Source organism: Protopterus annectens, chromosome 4.part0, assembly GCF_019279795.1.
Source record: "Protopterus annectens isolate FY-2018-M chromosome 4.part0, PAN1.0, whole genome shotgun sequence".
NCBI classification, from domain to species: domain Eukaryota; kingdom Metazoa; phylum Chordata; order Ceratodontiformes; family Protopteridae; genus Protopterus; species Protopterus annectens.
Window position 1 is genome coordinate 1,840,136,720 of NC_056733.1, and position 21,273 is coordinate 1,840,157,992.

The 21,273-nt window shown below is 37.8% G+C and overlaps 1 protein-coding gene across 1 annotated transcript in view; it reads left to right on the plus strand.

The window, feature by feature from the left end:
* The window catches only part of LOC122800042 (gamma-aminobutyric acid receptor subunit alpha-1), a 742,598-nt gene that overhangs the window by 35,039 nt on the left and 686,286 nt on the right, over positions 1-21,273 (plus strand). The window contains exon 3 of the mRNA XM_044069521.1: positions 3,840-3,952. Coding sequence (XP_043925456.1) covers positions 3,840-3,952 — 113 coding nt within the window. The remainder of the gene's footprint in view (positions 1-3,839; positions 3,953-21,273) is intronic.

Genomic DNA, 21,273 nt, shown 5'->3' on the forward strand with positions numbered 1-21,273 from the left:
CTGAATCATCAGAAATGAACAGATGAGTGGCAATCCTACTGGATGCAAATTTTACTCACTGCACTGCTTCGATTTATAAATGTCAGGAGTTTCATGGTAAACATCATCATGAGAGATAGAGAGGTAGAATAATGTTTTCAAATTCTGTTTTCCACAGGCCTCAACCCATAAAACCTGGTGTAATAACTGTCCAAGAGCACTCATGACAAAATTACAATAATCATTGAGGTTGCATGACCTCATGGATTATTAGAGTACCTTGATTATTTCCACAAAATATTGCATTAATCTCAAAAGTCATGTTCCAAACACAATTTTGGCAGAGTGATGCTCTTATAGAATTTAAACTTTAATGTCAAGTAGATTTTGAAGACTTTTGATATTTTGTGGCTCAATATTTTCTCAGTAGTGTAGTCAGAGCTGCCTAATTAATATGAAATAGTCTCTAGACCAATAGGAAACTCATTGCATGGTGGCTAAGGTCAAAGTATAAACACACATAAACACACATGCACCCCCCCCCCCACACACACACACACTCCTTGCTGTATGTATAGGTTACACTTTATCTGTTTGACTCATCCAAGCTCACATCACAAAAGCCTGGAATAAACCCTTATGTATGATGAGATGGTGTGCAAATTATCTCAGTATGTCTGCACTAATAGATGTTATAATATGTGCAGATTACACTTAACAAATGAGTTTCTTACAGATGGCAAGCCCTTCTCATGCACACATTTGCCTCCCTCCTACTTTAGTATTCTCTCTCCAGGGTTGCTTTACCTTGGTGAAAGAACAATTGGTAACAGAAACTGTAAAACCTGCATCAGTCTTTCTCTGTGGGCTGTGATATCAGACTATCCACTAACCAGGATATCACATGTAGTAATAAGTCCATGAAAAGAAGCTCAAGAAACTCACAGCTCAAACTGTTTTGCCATGTGTAGCTGTAATTGAGCTTGGATGGTCCAAAAATGTGATAATAATATATGGGTTCAGTGTGTTTCTTGTTAAGTTTGGTACAACGAAAACTTAGTTATTGTTGGTTCATCACAAGATGACAAAATTTGTTTTGCAGGCTTTCTACACAGTGAGGAGAGGGATTTTGCCATTTCCCAGTGTTTTGCCATCTTAGAGTTGGTGTATACATACATACGTATTTATGTATTCTTAACTGCCAATGCCCTTAATCTGGATTCTGACCTTGCCCAATCCCTTACTCAGTTCTTGATTTGCTGTTCTACCACTTCCTCTCTAACTTCACATTATGTGAGGCTAACTGTATGAAAATTGATTCTCTTCCTTCATTTATCCCTTTTTTTGTCACTCCTGTACAACTTATACTAGGACATTTCTATTTCACACCCCTTCTTGTAACTAGTAAGTGTTTCTTGTATGCATACCATGTCCACCCCTGCATGTATCACCACTTGAAGCTCCATGAAGACCCCTTTTATAGCAGAGCACTACTATCCTCCTATACTGCAGTTCAGAATTGTTTTCTTCTCTGCTGAATGTTATATCTCTTCTTACCTTCTGTATACTACTGGAATCTCTCTTAGCCTAAAGGTGCAATCACTGATTGGACCATTAATCCTCATCAGCAGCCCCCCTTTTCCCATTTTTGTCTACATGGGGTTGGGGTATTGTGTTAACTGTCGCCAGCTCTCTCGATTCAATGCCACACTCCTGCCTTCTTCAACACTCATGCCTGACTATCGCAGATCTTCTTTCACACAATCCATCCACCTCTTTGCTGGACATCTTTGCTTCCTCTTATCTTCTTCCTCTCTGTCCCAAATCTTCCTCACCAGATTGTCTTCTGCTTTTCTGCACATGTCCAAACCACCATAATCGGTTCTCTTTGATCTTTTTTGCAAATGGAGCTACCTTGGCTTCTGCTTTTACATCTTCATTTCTTTGTCTGTCCCATGGCACTTCATTTCTATCACCTCTAGCTTCTTCAACTGTTCTGCCTTTACTGCCCAGATTTCTGTACCATACAGTAGCACTGGCCACACCACTGTTTTGTACACCTTACTTTTCAGCTTCTTTGGCATTCTTCAGTCATATTCTACACCAGACCCTCAATGCTAGTTGGCTGCAGCCCCTCTGATTCTAGCTTTGACCTCTTCATTCAGACTTCTCTTCTCTTCAACCACCCCTCCCAGATACTTGAAGCTGTTTACCTGTTCCATTATCTTCCCTTCTATCTCGATTCTCAACTTCTTCTGATTGCCCCAATTTGCTGACATTACCACTGTCTTATCTGTGCTTAATTTCATCCCATGTGCCTTCAGGTTTTGCATTCCATTCTCCTAACATTTGCTGAAGTTCTAGCTCAGAGTCTGCCTGTAATGCCACATTGTCTGCATACAGCAACTTAGTTGATCTGCCCCGTCCGACCTGTTTGCTAATGTAGTTCATCACCAGTATGAAAAGCAGTGGGCTCAGAGCTGAACCCTGGTGTACACCCACTCCCACTGGGAACCCCTCTGTGAGGCCGAACACTGTTTGTACTTAAGTTATTGGGTCCTTCTACATAGCCTGCACTAATTCTACCAATGTTTCTGGGACTTCAAACCACTGCAGTACTGCCCAGATCAGCTTTTGTGGGACCTTGTCTTATGCTTTCTCCAAGTCTAAGAATGTCCAGTTGGACTCTTTCCTTGTCTCTAGCTTCTTCTAAGTATCTGGATTCAGACCACTCTGTGTACTGGGCTAACATGGAGGCTAGAATTTGTACAGAGCTGGTCCTTCTGCCAAGCTTCCATCTGTCTTCCTACCAGTCTCAAGTACTTTCTTCTTGTCCACTGGCATAATAAGTCATTCTTCTCCCTAATTCTGTTTCTCCTCAGTGTACTAGCCACTTGCTCAGCTAACAGGTCTAATGATACTACCTCCATGTCTCTGCTACCTCCCTAGTGATGTGTTGTAGCACCTTAACTGTCTCCACTAATAGTTTGTTGGTGCTGACGTACCACACACAGCATGCATCCACCCTTTTTGCATTTGTAATCACTTTGATGACCTCTCCCACTGTCTTACAAGTCTAAACCAACAGACCGATTTCAAAGAAGTCAAGTCTCTCCTTTCTCACTTGTCTAGAATCTTAATCCTATTCAAAACTAAGAAACTTACACAGACATGTTCAAACATATGGGCTCTATGCCCAGGTAGTATCTGGAAGGTAAAGCTAATCTCCTGTGCCTGGTGCTGAACAATACAACAATTACTCACATCATAAAGGAAAGACGAATCATCAAGAATCAAAATGCTTAGTGGTCAAAATTAATTTGTAGTTTGGGAAAGTAAATATATAATACTATCAGTGCTTTTACACTCTTAAAATGGTGCACATGTGTGTGTACACAAATAAACACACACACACACACACACACACACACACACACACACACACACACACACACACACAAACACACACAAACTTTGATATGAGCAGAAACACTAATTTTCTAGAATAAAACATGGTAAGACTGACACAGATCTAAAATGTTGTATTTAGCATGTGTCCTTCAGCATCATTTACTAATTATATTTAACAGAGCGTTAAATTTGTTGGAATTATTCTAGATCTGTGACTGTAACTTTTCCATTTTGTTCATAAAAAGTGATACAGTTGCAGAAAGGAAATGAGAATTGCTATTTGTTTCAAAGAAAGAAAGATAATATTCATCCTAACATACTGAAGGGATTACACAAGTCTATGTAAGGATTAAGAGAAATAAGCAGATTCAACATTCACTTTTTTTTTTCCTTTTAATTTTTGATGAATAGATTAACAGTCTGTATTTTTATGTATTTTTCCATTTTAGCTCTGGCCAGCATGCTTCAGCTGACGAAATCACGGACAATACTACAATATTCACACAAATTTTGGATCGTCTATTAGATGGCTATGACAATCGTCTTCGACCTGGACTGGGAGGTCTGTCACATTCTACTGAACATTTTTGTTTTCTTTTATGTGATTATTTCTTAGAGACTGCAGTGCTTCTTAGCAACCTAAATTTAACTCTGTAAGGTTTTTAACATTCTAGTATATATGATCTATTTCTTTATGCTAAGATGCAGGCAAACAAGAGTGTAATTCATGCAGACTACCCGGACAGTACCACAAATTGCTCTCTTTGTACTAATGTAGAGTAAAAGAGAGCACAAAACAATGACTGGAGTACTAGTATCTGTGTTTTGCAGAAGCTGTACCCTGTTCCCAGAGCATAGCCTATTTAAATGTAGTACAGTGCTTCAAGTACATTATAAAACTGTAACTTTATTGAATATGTTTATTGCTGCATCAAGTGTAAAATAGCTGCTTTCTTCCATCTCATCATGTGAAAATTCCAAACTGCTAAAAAGGCATGCGATCAATTCCAGAATTTGATGTTTACCTCTCAGACACCTTGTGTTAAAAAATTGTTTCTAATATCAAGATTGCTCTTCCTTCATCTGCTGGCCATTACCACTCCTACCTGCCCTTCTTTATTATGGTGATGCCATCATATTTATCCCTTTCTTCTTACATATCCAGTTATACCCTAATTTCTGTTTTCTTCTAATGATAAGTGTTATTCTTCCTTAGTATCACTTCATAAATTATGCTGGCCATTCCTCTAACCACTGTAGTGCCTTCTATAATACTGTGCTCTCACACTTCTCTGTAAAGCTTCTAAAAGACATTCTTCTAGCTTCCTTATTTGCTTACTACACTTCCACAGTGCTTAAGTGATTATCATTTATAATTAGCAAACTTCAGTAATGATGCTTGTTTTTATTATAATAGTCCACAGAAAATATGCCAAACACTAATTTCCTACCACTTGTATCCATAAGTCTCACATTCACTGAAAACTTGACATCACCATTGAATAATAAATCTACTACTAATATCAGATATAATTTACTGAATGTACTTTCCTGAAAAAAGACTATTGGTAACATCATGGGAATGAATACACATCTCCACCTAGTTCTTTTTCTAAAAATCAAGCTGCTAGGGCAGACAGTTTGATAAATGCACACTGATGAATACATGCTAAACATAGAATTCTGGCCTAAACTATGCAAATTGTTTTTTTTTTTACTTGTATTCTGTATCGGATGTAATGAACAACAAAAAGTAAAGGTATGTTGTAGTATATTTTTGTATTTTATGAGGCTATTTGTGAAATCATCCCACAAGAGAATGTTAATTTTTCCTTTGATTTCTGTAATGATTGTTCATCTATCTAAAAGCACATCATTGCTTGCTGTCAGCAGCAAATTTGATTTGAAAATGAATTCCGCTGCTCTTTCTGTCTAATATATGTCAACTGATATCTATTCCATCACAGTAGATTATTATAAACTTTTACGTCAAACTATGCCTTACTACTTTGCTTCTGAGTTGTAAAGAAATTGAAATTACCCCGATGCAAATTAAAGAGGGGAAATTTAACTTCTGGTTAGACTAGACAATATGTGTACTTGAAATGGAGACCAGAACAACTATTATTTAACCTAAACGTTCACTGCTCTTAGTAAATGAGGAAGATTGTAGGATTTTGAATGACACTGAATTAATTATAGATGATAAAGCATCCTTCTGTCTTCTCATGCCTGCATAATGCACTTAATTAAGCTTATTCCATCTCACAAATTATAAAGCAGTTTTATTTTATACAGTTCATATGCTACTAGTCAATGGGATTTCCAGGAACCCCATGAGAGCACTTATTGTGCTTCAGCTGTTTACTGGTTTAAAGACATAACACAGTGAAGATTTAAACAGTAGATGCCATGTTTAATAGACCATGCTGCATTTAAGCACAATAGTGATATTTAAAGCTACAAAATGAGCCATCATCTGCACAATATTGTATAGCGTTATGATGTTTTGCAGTTTCTTATTGTGTATGTTTTTGCTGTGGCATGAGAAAGAAGTATGTTTTGTTGTAATGCAATCTATCATCGTTGATATGAAGCAATTACAATGAAGATGCATGTTTACATTTACAAATTACAGTAGAATCACTTAACATCCTGGCAAGCTCATCCCGTGTACTTATCTTTAAAAAGCATTTTATGTTGGATGCAATTTTTATAAAACACATTGTTAGTTTGTAGTCAATCTAGAAGTTTCTGTATAATGCTTTCATTTAGTGAGGTATTTTGTATATTTCTATTCTTTTTCTTATCTTTTAATTTTGTCTGTTTTTAACAACTCATAACTTTATTTTCAATCATCATGTGCAGCCAGTCTTGAAAAAGAACATAACATGGAATACACATATAACATATACTTTGGTTGTTCTCATATATTTCTAATTAATACATAAGGAAAAAAGATGAAAACATTACATAACATTTCATGGCAAGCACAATTCCACAAAGGCAAACCAACGCTTTAAGAATACTACCATAAAACTCTGACTGTATTGTAAGTACATGGTTTCTAAACAAATTTACTATGTCAGTAACATGTTATATTTAGTCACCCAACTTACATTATTACTCAAACAACATACAAAAATATTTAAAAAAATCAGTAACTTATTTTGAATGTTGTGAATCCAATGAAACTGTCCATTCTGTTATACCTGTTGTTTTATTGCTGGGATTCATAGACAAGCATCATTGCTGTGCTAGTTTTTGAGGAGTTATCTATGCTAGAAGTCTAATCAGACACGTATTAGGCATTGAACAGAGCAGGTATTCACAACAACAAATGACCACTTTAACTAAAGAGACATGTAGTGCTTAAGAGAGAAGCAGTCCTAAGATGCTTTATGGCTGGAGCATTTCCACAGAAGGGCATATGACTGGCATGATGGATGCCACAATGAAGGCAATGAGTGCATGAACCCCTTTCAAAAGAGTAGCTATCCACAGGTTATCACATAACCATTGTCCTCATGCTGACCGGCAGCCTAGTGACCACTGATGACCTAATACCCCAGACATCGGGTGGCACAGACTAAGATAAGCGTGGCCTCCCCCCTCCACTTCCACAACTGTTCCTGCCGAAGGACAACACAACAAGAAAAATGATTACCTACATATGCTACAAATGCAGTCACAGTTCTACAATGGACTTGCACAGTTGTCATACACACCCTACAGTTGGAAGAGTCATATCAGCTTTCTGTAACATCCAGCCATTCTCCCCATATGCTTCCAGAAAAAATGGTTTGCAGTCTTAAGTACACAAGTAAAAAAGGTAAGATGGCAGAAGACAACGTAGAGGACAGAGGCAACCAAAATAAAGGTGTACATAGCATATCTGGCTGTTTTTTTCTAACCTCTGATTCCCACTGCAAAGCAGATTAGGGTAGCACTACCTCAGATCACTTTACCAGTGAAGAGTCTGTTCACGTGTATAGGTGATGCAAGTGGAATTACTTATCATCCTGGCAGGCTCATGCCATGTACTTATCTTCTACAAGGGGCCTTCATATCACCCCAGCAGGTGCTCCTCAAAATTTCTATTCAGAAAGAATAAGAAAATCTTTCTCTATCTCTCTCTCTCTGGTCCACCATTCTAGATTCCTGTATTCCACAGTACCTGAAGTAACCATGGCCTCTCATTCAGGTCTACACAATGAACAAAATAATATTCCACTGCTCGTGGATGTATATTTATGGATCTTGTGTTGCAAAGTATTGCTGCAGAATGGCACTACTGTGTGTCCCTAGTACTGCACTATAGATCTAAAAGATTTAGTATTGCTCCATAGCAATATGGGCATGCACATACTGTACGCACAAACATAATGGTCAGATGCCTCATAGTTACGGTGATGCGTATGACTTTGTAGTAAAATATACTGTGGCAGTGATTTCAAAACAGAGGTGCTAAGAAGCTTCAGTAACATTGCCATCATAGCATTGTTAACATTTCACACAGCACAGCTCATTATCACACACTAGTGAAAAAGTCAAATTTCAATTAAGACTGGTAAACATTCAGCTGTAAAGAGTTAAGGAAGAAGTCATTCCTGGTAAAGTTCCTCAGCAAGAACAACAAACCCTTTGGTGAATGCCAGTCACAACAAGGAGAGTGCTGTGATGTACATGTTACTGCAAAGCAGGACATTGACATGGAACTGCATCATCTACCCATGGAAGTGTTAGGCAGCCATGTAGAATGGAAATCTTCTGAAGGATATTGTTGCAGGGATATGATGTTTCAGGACTCTGTGTTTATGTATAGCTGTAGTATGTGACCTGTGAGGAGGCTGTGTAGACCACTTACCATAGATGATAAAGTGATGCATAAGGGGGACATTGTTTATACATAAGACGTCTCTCAGCTTACCTGAAACACTCACAGAATGTTTTTCCCAAAGGTGTACATGTATTGGCATGGCTAACATAGGGATGCATCTCTTGGAAAAGTTCACCATGTGGGAGAATAATATGCTACTGTAGGCCATTCACACACATGGAATGCATCTCTTTGGAAAATGTTCCACAGGCAAGCAGTATCAGGGACATATATGGCAAGCGATAGTGCAGGATGTGAATGCTGATGGGACCATAATAAGAATTTACAAGTTGGGCAAATAGGTACAGATATGTATGATATTTTTTGTAAAGGAAAAGGGATGTGGCATTGCAAAAGGCAGGTCCATCACAGATGTTGGACCATCAACACTGGAGTATTTCATCACTTGCTGCACATGGTGAGTGGCCCATCACAGACTGAGGGTGGCTTGGATATGGGAGCTGAGCTAGCACCAACAACTAATGTGGCAGTCTAAGAAGGAACAGGTAAGTAATGTCCATTGTAGTACAGTATAGCACACTGCAGCACATTTGAAGAGAAGAATGGACTAATGTCCACCTATATTTCCAGACACAACTGGTATGAAAATGTAACAAGTTGTATGACAAGGTGTATCTGTTAAAGTATGCTACAGCTGTGTTTTAATGTGTAGTACTATGCATAAGCAGCACACCTCGTGTGGGGCCAAGGGGGAAGCCACCCTGGCCACAAAGTACCAGGGGACAGTGTAGTACATTACCTGCATTCATGTGATATTATTTCATCTGTGGGTAGAACTGAAGCATTTACTATTCCATATGTAGCAGTTGCTTACTACACTGTGGCAAGCAGTTTGATTTAGTGTAAAATGAAAGAAATTTATAGCACACAGTTTAATGTATTTTAAAAACAAAGACATTTTTCCTTTTTTTTTTGCAATCTGAAGGCATAAACTATAGCAACTGCTCAATAGAAATATAGCATACAGTTTAGAAGAAAGACGATATTTATTTTTTGTTCTTAAACTTAAGAGTTGGGGTGCCAGATTGCAGGATGGCACACGACACCAAATTGCTAGCTAAACCTCTGTTATGTAAGTCATAGGGCTTTGTATGGAGTTATGTGAAGATGGAAAATGGTGTCACGTGTATTCCTCCTATTGCAGGTTCTAGTGTTTGAGGGTTGAGAACAAAAGGTCAACAAAGGGATGATTTCAGTAGGAAACCAGTGGCTCAAAATTATGGCAACATGCAAGTGGTAGGGTCCAGTGACACAGTGATACTGTCTGCGATATACAGTGGTGAAGGTTGCCCGTACCCACCATTATAGGGGCCACTCAAGGGGTATAGCCTCACCCAGACATGACAAACAGCTTCTAAATTAAAGTCCCTCATAGACTCCACTTATGTCCCTGGTACAAAGAGTATCTGAAATGCATACTTTTGGTCAGATGCAAAACCCCACAAAGGGGATCGATGAAAGGGTAAGTGCCACCATGTCTCAGGGATCATACTTGATATGTCTGTGATAATTGACATTAACCTGCAGATGTGTAGGTTAGTCATCCTGGCCCAATTAGCTACAGTACTATGATTAGTGTGCTGTTTGAGTTTTAGGATGACCTGTAACAAGCAAGCAAGGCAGATATATCAAACTGGTAGAGTGAGCATTGGGTCTAGATGATGGTCACTATGCATGTGACACCATAACTCCATGCGGAATTTAGGTCAAAGAGGGTTAACACTGATGTTGATGTAACAAGAAAGCTGTGAGAGGGAGTATAGAGACTGCAAGCAGACAATGCTGCTGAGGTCAGTGATGGCAAAGTTTGTCTCCATAGATGTCTCCTTGAGGCACATTAGAGCTGCTCTCCAGACTCTATCCATATGCCTTGCCTTCTGCCGTCATGAGAGGATGGTCACAAACTATCCCATTTCAGCCTTCATAAGCTGTTGCCATGGCAATGGTAATCCTCTGGCCATACCTCTCAATATCTTAGGGCAAGAAATCTGTACAAAACCATAAATAATGGAGAAACAAAGGCCCAAAAAATAAGAAAAATTTTAGATATTGCTTTTGCAAACTTAGAAAGTTGATAGAATAACACGTTTTGCATAAACATGAATTTTCTGAAGAGTATGAAGTCTGAAGATCAAATGTCTGTCATTATTTTCTGACTTTAATGCTCGATGATATGCCAGTAAACCTCAATTGTATGAAAAACAGACTAAAAATATGAGGCAAAAATCTGTACAGTTGAGAGTTATGCCTCTGGCTCATCCCCTGAGATTCTTCATCATGCTGCATGCATGTATTTATGTAGACCTATTACTTTCCTGTAACCAGTGAGCATAAGGCCTACCATGCCGGCTATGGGTGAGGACTGATTTTCAGACTATAGCAATTATCATTATGAATACATGGTATGCCCCTTCAGGGTGAATGCTCATGGTCCTTCAGTGTTATCATCATGGCAGCTGAGCCACGTGTACTCCCTGATGCCCCACTTTTCTCCAGAGTGCATGGCTGTTGTAGTCACTCAAGTTATCCTACCTCGTATCACAGAGTTGCAGGCAGTTGTCACTGTGTTGTCCATCAGTGCAAGTGATGATGACTCTGCCATGTGCAGCTGCTAACATATGTTGGTATGATGATGTCTGGTGCACAACATTGTCAGTACATGCACTGCCATGCATATGCTGGGTGTGATAAAACATGTATCCTTTTGTTCTGTGTCATCCATAGTTGTGGGCCAGATGCCTCCTCTTTGCCAGTCCTGCATTGTGTACATCCTCCTCTGCTTTGGCTGAGGAACTGCTGCTGACTGTTCCTCCCAATGACTGTCCACTACCCCTTCTGCTACTGATACAGCTGGTATGGACAGTCCTGCCCAGATGCTTACTGATTGCTCCAAGTGTTTGTGCAATGCGTTCTTATGCAAAATGACACGCACATCAACAATCCTTCCCAAGTGGTGTGGAATGTGTACCACAGTTCCTAACCTCATGTATCTAGATAATAGATGTGTCTCTTCAGTATGCTGAGCACTGGATCGACTATATTTTGCATTTTTACATGCACTGCATTATAGGCCATTTCCTGCATGGTCAGGGTGTTATGCATTATAGGTAGTTACTAAGCTTGCATTCCAGGGAACCATTGAGAAGCCTAGTCCAAATTCCCAACTGCCCCCAGCACTGTTTTAATGACTCACTCAAGGTGACACAGTAGAGAAACTAGGGCTGAATCAAACCCTATAGCACATAAAATACAGCTCGCTGCCTTATACATCTGCACAAACAGACTGTAAAGAGAACTACACCTGAATGTATTTGAACTCATGCCTCTATCAGCATTAGCCAGCCACTCCAGAGAAATAAGGTCACCAACCCATGCTTTAGGGCATATCTGGCACTACATGCAACACATAACATATTATACATGACCTGCTCTCTACTTGAATTATACCTGTGTGTATAGACATATGTATTGAGCATGTGTGTGTACATCTACCAACCAGATGACCCTGTGGGAAAATTCCCACACAAGAACCTTCTATAGAGAAAGAGAGTGTACTAGTTGTATGAATCAAGGAAACTGCCTAGATGTTACACAGAAAGATAATGTCCTTGAAATTGCAGACCTTCTTGTTGGACTGTCAGTCCCTCTGGGCTAGGTACGGCCGTGATGACAATGTGTCTGGAGTGCCTGGCTTTATTTGCTTGAATGTACCCATAAAGATTTAAAACCTAAAACTTCATGGGCATTTGGAGCCATGTAACTGAAACACTGTTATGTCCTTAAGGAGTCATTTGCATATATCCCATGGGCCTCCACTACAGGAGGATTAAGGTATTACAAAGAGCAGATTCTAGCTTGGGTCGGTCTTTCTTGCAACTTTTACTGAATGATTTGTCTGTGTTACCAAGTCTATGGTTTTCAGGAGCTCATGGAAATGGGTTATTTAGTAAAATGCCCATGTGGTGCAGGTCCTCTCTCCTGTAGTTCTGGTGAACCGTTTATGCTCTTCTAAGTTATTTAGAACAGTGCTGAGGAACTGGTTCAGGTTTCTTCAAGTTTGCACCTACAATATCCCTAACATTTTCCCAGTTGGTATGTGACACATATTCCTTAGTATAAGTAGTAATAGATGTAACATGCATCTGTCTTGATTTCACTTGTGGATGACACATTTTGACAAAGTCCTTAACAGCCTCCCTGTCCATTCGGAAATATGCAAAATCTGTTGAGTAATGAGCTGGCATCACATCAGGTATTGCTTTACCTCTTTCTTCATAGTGGATGGTTATGTTCAGCAATTTTATAGACGCTGGCTCTGATGGCAGGAAATAAATGAGATGTAGCTGATGCCAATCTGACATCACTGCTTTCATGTGCACCATGATTTCTCAGTGTGAAAAATGGGTATGCACCCCCTCTCATTATACCTGCTTAATATATGCCTGAAATAGTCCATCAGTTTGGGTGAATCCATCTGCATATTTCATATGGCTCATTTGCATGTCATCATACACTTATCAGTATGTGCTGCAAATCATGCTGTTTTGTTCCTTATAAGACAGTGTTGTACCTAAGAATAACCATACTCTATGGCTTGCTGCAATCTATTCATTTGTGCTGTTTAATGCACCAAACAACTATGAATCCCATCCTGTGTCATTTTGTTTGTGACAAAAAAGTCTTTGGTGATAGCTGTGCAAGGTTTGTGATTTTATACATGCAATGTTGAATTAAACAGCATGAGGGATATTTGACTCTTGCCTATTTTCATGTTTTTTTTTATGTATAGTAACTATTAACATTTCTCTAGTGGCTTGTCATCTAAAGATTTTGAAAGTCTATTTAGTGGATAAACAGCTCTGTAAAAACTGAACTTGGAGCTGGTCCAGGAATGGTCTTAGATGACTCATTTTTCTTAGTGAAGAGTAAGTAACAGACATCCTGTTCCTTGTCTGTTAAACTGATAACTGAATGCTGTGATAGGCATATTGCTTCTTTCTCTATCTTACAAAATTAAGCGACTTCTGAAGCATTAGACATTTATTTCCATTATTAACAATTTCAACACTGCTTTAATAGAACATGAAAATCTTGGGAATGGAAAAGGAAAATAAGTCCAAAAAATAAGTAAATTGTTATAACTGCAAACTAATAGTGTTAGCTGCAGCAAAGCTGCTTGTATTGTATAGTTTAATATTGTCTTTAGTCTCTGGGCTTCCCATGTAGCCACAATTGGAAACATAAAAAAGTGACAGTGGACACCTCATTCTGTTTTGTAGAATTCTTTTTCAGATGTTTGTACCACATATGAAGCATAATCTAATAATAAAAATGACAAGAAACTAGTGGGCACTCATCATACATAACCCCCCCCCCCCCATAATGAAATCCCATTTGAGCCTAGGCTGTCTCTTAGTCAAGTTTACATTTTAAAAAAAGTCAGGCTACAACAAACAGGAAAAAATAAGACATTATTTGTTTTCTAAATGCTGAGTGCCAAGAAATAGACTGTAATAAAAAGTAGACAGGGTTACTTTATAATCTGTGCGAAACCTGTTTATCTGAAGCAGAGATTTCTTTGTTGAATACGTTATAGCTTTTACAAATGAGCTGAACACTATGATGGCTATTTCATGGTGAACTACTGAAAAATAAATACATGCATACATGCATACATACATAAATTAGAGTTGGAAATGTCATCTGGTCTGGTAAGGCTATTTATTAGGGTTTGATTCCATTTGGCAATAAAGTCTCCTTTGGACTAAGATATCAGAAGCACTGTGAGCAAATGAGTAGTCTGTAAAATATCTGAACTGCTGATTTTTTTAGCTGTATTATCAGCAGAGAGAATACCCCCCCTCAGTTGCTTTCTATTACTAAGATTTATAGTGATGATGAGAATTTCCCTGAACGCATTATTGTTGTTAGATGAAATCCTCAGTGTCAGTTGGTCTATCCTAGACATAGATCAAAACTCATAACAAGAATTCTCAAGGTTTGCAGGTTTCAATATTATTAGAAGGTAATTTAATGAAGTTGATTTTAGTAATGTTGAAGACATACTTTTAAAAAATAAATGCAATGTATGTTATCCACTTGTTTTCTTTTTGTTGTTACATATTTTGTAAATATGTATATATGTTATAGATGTTATTATGAGAATTACATGGATTGTATGCTTATTAAGGAACATGTTTATGTATCATTATTTTCAGTATGTACTGAACACTTACTGTCTTATATTCTCTGTTTGTTTGAAAATAATAAAATGCTATTTGAAAAAAAAAATAAATGTATGTATATTATAAGTAAAAAAAAATGTTGTCCCCTTATAGATTAAACAGGGAGATTAACTGAAAATATTTGGTTTAATAGTTTTAGTTTATCTCAGTTGTTAATTCTTTATTGTTTAGTTGTGTATCTGCACATGTGATTACTTTCATCGGTATCTCATTTCCACTGAAAGCTCTTTGCTGAGGTGTTAGAAGTGAATGGAAACAAAGTTTGATGTTTTGCTACTTTTTGTTGCTTTTAGATATTTTATTTTGGTTATATTTATAGATACAAATGCCACTTATCCTTTCAGCTTACCATTGCCTTGACTATCAACCTCTCCTTCCGAAAGGTACTGCAGCCTTCTATATAGACAAATGTATGGCTTTACCCAGGGTCTTACAGAAAGCAAGTATATCTGATTTGTACAAGACTACTGTACATAAATCCCATTAATCTTAGTTATTAAACAATGAGGTTTTATGTGAATGCATCTTCCTGACAAGTGGAGGTGTGCCTCCGAAGGAGTCGAAAGAAAAAGTATTAAGCAAGCGATATAGTACTGGTGTTGGGTGAACATCACTTAACTTGGTTATTTGCACATAGGAGCTGAAGAAAAAGCAATCCTAGTATGACATTTGTTTCTGTTGTGGTATTGGAAGAGTATAAGCAGATGTTTAGTTCTCAACAAGTTGTTTCCAGAGTAAACTATACATGTGACATTTTATTGGAAGAAAGTAGTATTTTGATAAGAAGTGACCTTACCTAACATATTCACTATAAGAGTTAGTAGTCAACTGGATGTTGGAAATGAGTATGGAATAAAAAGATTTCAAAAATAAGTAAAACTACAATGTTGTGCAAATTCATTACTGACATCCTTAATGAACAGCCCAGTTTAATGAAATATGCAATGTGCATTGCTCAAGTGTGCTGGAAATGAGTACAGTGTAGATCAAAATCTCCTTATAATAGAATCTCTAATTATATTCAACAGTTGAAACTTTTTTGAATTTTTCTAATTACGCTTTTAATCTAAATAAATGTACTGTGTTTCTTTATTAATATGATTACAAGCATCTCAAACTTGTTATCTTCCCATATCCTAAGACTGCTGCCAGTCTTAACTATTAGGACATTACATATACCAGAATCTAAGCTTTAAAAAAATAGTATTGATATTCGTCAAAATTAGACTGATGGATATCCTTACCATACTCTTTATTATCCCATGTTTCTATTTAAAAAATGAATGTTTCCCAGGATCTTTCTCTATATCATCTCTTTCGTCTCTCTCTCTCTCTCTCTCTATATATATATATATATATATGTATTCATTTTTATTCATAATGATATTTAAGAAATTGTCTGGCCTCTTAAATGTTATAGACTTTTACTGAAAATGCTGTTCTTCCATAACACAAGGAGTTTTGAATTTGCCAAGCATTTATTGATTTTTTTATATATTTAGATCATATAACGCTTTTCAGAGTCTTCTTATTTTTGAGTTTCATGCATCTTGCTTGCCATCATGGAAGAAAAATAGTTCCATTTGTACTTATCATCTTAATTAACCCATTCTTTACTTTTTTTTAAACAGCAGTCTTCTGTCTAGACTTCAAATTTGATAATTTTCCAAAGTCTATTAAGTGACTTGCATCTTGTTGATATGACTGTTTTTGCATAAAGTCTCACTGCTAACCCTGAAATCTTGGAAGGGTGTAGAGGTGTTGATCTACTTATTGTCTGTTTCACTCTGTTTTTTTTTTTTTTGAGTTTTATTAGCCTCAGAAATATGCACATTTAGAAAGAAACTTAAAAATAAAGACCACTGTTTTGGTATGCTGTGGGTTCATTCTGACTATCTCTAAATGCAGTGATCTATTTCACATCTACCTCAAAAATAGTAAAAGTGATCCCTCTTCCTGTCATTTCATACAATATATGCTTTAGGACTTCTCGTTGTCATGCTCAGAACAATTAATGAATGAAAAAAAGAGAGCTGTGAAGTGCAATTCAGACACTGGCTATGGCTAATGATTAAACCACCACACTCAGTGTAGGAGTATGCATGTGAAAAGCTGAGTCCAAACACTGTAAAATGTATAATGTCATGAAGCCTAAGCAAATGCCACTATGTGGTGGTCAGATGATCTATTTGTAAAGGCCATGCAACTCGGATTAAAAAAAAGTGTATGAGAAGCACCACCTTGAAATAGAAGGGTAATGAAAATATCTTTTGGGGTACAAAACCCCAATGACAGAAATATTATTATTTATAGATGAAAATCTATATTCTCATATATATTATTCTTCTCAAACAATTGGCTTTGTTCATGCTATTCCCCAGGTTAATTTGCACCAACACCTTGTTCAAGGATTCTACTAAAGGTCTCCTAATTCCTTTCACTGTAAAGCTTCATAATCACTGGTTATTTCTGTAACAAAATATTGAGAGTTCTTATAATTTAGAAAGACAAAAAAAAAAATTTTCTTGTGTTTATATTTTATATTCTATATAAACCCTGCTACTAGAATGCTGTATGCTGACTTTACTAAAGGAATTGTTAATCTATACATAACTTATGTTTCTATGGAATCTATATCTCTGTGTGATATTCTTGTGTAATTTTTTTATGACATGCTACTGGAGCTTTTCTCCCCAGGCCTCTGCTGAAAATGGATATGTGATGTGTCCAGTTGGACTTTCCCGGTTAGCAAATGTAAAATAAAATCTTGTCTTGCCCTAAAAGAACTACAGTGGTTAGAACTCCCACAATTAATTAGTTACCGCCAACTAGTCCTCACATACAACATACTAAAAAATCCACAGAAAGCCCCAGCCTTAAATCAACTACTAAACCAATATGTAGCAAACCGTCCCCTGCGGTCATCCAACAAAAACCCTACTCTGTGTATCTAAACCTAACAATACTGCAGGAAAAGCTCTTTTCTCTTATTGCATCACCAAGAAATGGAACAGCCTCCCCCAGAATATCACCTCAGCTCCATCTATATTGCTATACAAAAAATGACTCAAGTCACACCTCACACTGTCCTGGCTATGTCCTTGCATCACATAAATGTGCTCCTCCTCCCTCCCACTCTTACTACCCCATATTCTCACTCTTTACTATCCCTACAATACTGTACTAAAAATACTCCCATGAGGAGCTTCTACACATAAACCATTATGTTTTGTATTTGCATATTATCTCTTGTGAGATACCTCATTCACTGCATAAGCAAATAGGGAGTATTTCTCTCCCAAATACTCCTATCCAAAGTCAACTATGTGTAAACTATAACTGCATAAGCTTGCATAGAACAAACTATTGTATATATACATGTTTTTATTGCTATGTATTATATATTCTTTGTTTATATATATCGCAATTGTTTTCATATATCTACCACTGTACTTGGTTTATGTGAAGCTTTTCTCCCCGGGCCTCCGCTGTAAATGGACCTTGCTCCAGTTGGACATTCCCGGTTAACACATGTAAAATAAAATAAGTAAATAAATAAAAATAAATAAAATAAAATGTAGCTGTAAAGCAGCATAACACAACAATGGAAGTATCCCAGTAGAATAATAATGATCATGATGACATATGTGTACGATATTGAGCAAACATAGATCTCTCATCTAGGGTCTCATGGCTCATGAGATCCCTGAGAGGTACAAAACTAACACACAAACACTGGGCAAGATCTCTAATATATGCACACATCAGGCAGCACCCTGGAAGGGTCATGAGTGACTCCATCTTATCAGAAAGTGCACTCAGTCCATAGCGCTGTGCATTTTAATCAGTGATACCATTTAAATGCTAGCTGATGCCAACAGGAATATTACTAAAGTTAGTATCACAGATGTGCTGTAACATCCTATATACCATGGTAAATCAATATCAAGGATGTGCTGAAAGGTCCTATATACCGTGGTAGAACAGTATCAAGGATGTGCTGTAACGTCCTATATACACCATGGTAGAACAGTATCAAGGATATGCTGTAACGTCCTATATACCATGGTAGAACAGTATCAAGGATGTGCTGTAACGTCCTATATACCATGGTAGAACAGTATCAAGGATGTGCTGTAACGTCCTATATACCATGGCAGAACAGTATCAAGGATGTGCTGTAACTTCCTATATACCATGGTAGAACAGTATCAAGGATGTGCTGTAACGTCCTATATACCATGGTAGAACAGTATCAAGGATGTGCTGCAATGTCCTATATACCATGGTAGAACAGTATCAAGGATGTGCTGTAACGTCCTATATACCATGGTAGAACAGTATCAAGGATGTGCTGTAACGTCCTATATACCGTGGTAGAACAGTATCAAGGATGTGCTGTAACGTCCTATATACCGTGGTAGAACAGTATCAAGGATGTGCTGTAACGTCCTATATACCATGGTAGAACAGTATCAAGGATGTGCTGTAACGTCCTATATACCATGGTAGAACAGTATCAAGGATGTGCTGTAACGTCCTATATACCATGGTAAAGCAGTATCAAAGATGTGCTGTAACATCCTATATAACATGGTAGAACAGTATCAAGGATGTGCTGTAACGTCCTATATACCATGGTAGAACAGTATCAAGGATGTGCTGTAACGTCCTATATACCGTGGTAGAACAGTATCAAGGATGTGCTGTAACGTCCTATATACCATGGTAGAACAGTATCAAGGATGTGCTGTAACGTCCTATATACTGTGGTAGAACAGTATCAAGGATGTGCTGTAACATCCTATATACCGTGGTAGAACAGTATCAAGGATGTGCTGTAACGTCCTATATACCGTGGTAGAACAGTATCAAGGATGTGCTGTAACGTCCTATATACCGTGGTAGAACAGTATCAAGGATGTGCTGTAATGTCCTATATACCGTGGTAGAACAGTATCAAGGATGTGCTGTAACGTCCTATATACCATGGTAGAACAGTATCAAGGATGTGCTGTAACGTCCTATATACCGTGGTAGAACAGTATCAAGGATGTGCTGTAACGTCCTATATACCATGGTAGAACAGTATCAAGGATGTGCTGTAACGTCCTATATACCGTGGTAGAACAGTATCAAGGATGTGCTGTAACGTCCTATATACCGTGGTAGAACAGTATTAAGGATGTGCTGTAACTTCCTATATAACATGGTAGAACAGTATCAAGGATGTGCTGTAACGTCCTATATACCATGGTAGAACAGTATCAAGGATGTGCTGTAACGTCCTATATACCATGGTAAAGCAGTATCAAAGATGTGCTGTAACATCCTATATAACATGGTAGAACAGTATCATGGATGTGCTGTAATGTCCTATATACCATGGCAGAACAGTATCAAGGATGTATTGTAACTTCCTATATAACACGGTAGAACAGTATCAAGGATGTGCTGTAACGTCCTATATACCGTGGTAGAACAGTATCAAGGATGTGCTGTAACTTCCTATATAACACGGTAGAACAGTATCAAGGATGTGCTGTAACTTCCTATATAACACGGTAGAACAGTATCAAGGATGTGCTGTAATGTCCTATATACCATGGTAGAACAGTATCAAGGATGTGCTGTAACTTCCTACATACCATGGTAGAACAGTATCAAGGATGTGCTGTAATGTCCTATATACCATGGTTAAACAGTATCAAAGATGTGCTGTAACATCCTATATACCATGGTAGAACAGAATCGAGGATGTGCTGTAACTTTCTATATACCATGGTAGAACAATATCAAGTATGTGCTGTAACTTCCTATATACCTTGGTAGAACAGTATCAAGGATGCACTGTAATGTCCTATATACCATGGTAAAACAGTATCAAAGATGTGCTGTAACATCCTATATACCATGGTAGAACAGCATCGAGGATGTGCTGTAACTTCCTATATACCATGGTAGAACAATATCAAGTATGTGCTATTTCCTATATACCATGGTAGAACAGTATCAAAGATGTGCTGTAACATCCTATGTAACATGGCAGAACAGTATCAAGGATGTGCTGTAACATCCTATATACCATGGCAGAACAGTATCAAGGATGTGCTGCAATGTCCTATATACCATGGTAGAACAGTATCAAGGATGTGCTGTAACTTCCTATATACCGTGATAGAACAGTATCAAGGATGTGCTGTTACTTCCTATTTACCATGGTAGAACAGTATCAAGGATGTGCTGTAACATTCTATATAACATAGTAGAACAGTATCAAGGATGTACTGTAACTTCCTATATAACATGGTAGAACAGTATCAAGGATGTGCTGTAACTTCCTATATAACATGGTAGAACAATATCAAGGATGTGCTTTAACATCCTATATACCATGGTAGAACAGTATCATGGATGTACTTTAACTTCGGCGGTGGTGCTGCAGTAGCGTTGTCTCCTCACAGTTAGACGTTGCCTGTTCGATTCTCAGTTAGAGTGTCTTCTGTGTGGCGACATGCGTGAATGGGCATTCCTTCATTGAAGGTTGTGCATTATGCCCGGCAAGCCAGCACGTAAAAATCTACTGCCAATCATTAGCGGACCGGAGTTCCACTGTGGTGACCCCTAACTGGGAAAAAGCAGAAAGACACAACAACAACATACCATTGTAGAAGACATTGGAAAGGATAGCAGAAGACTAAAGAGAAATCTGGAATGTCAGTTGTCATGGGGGCTTTC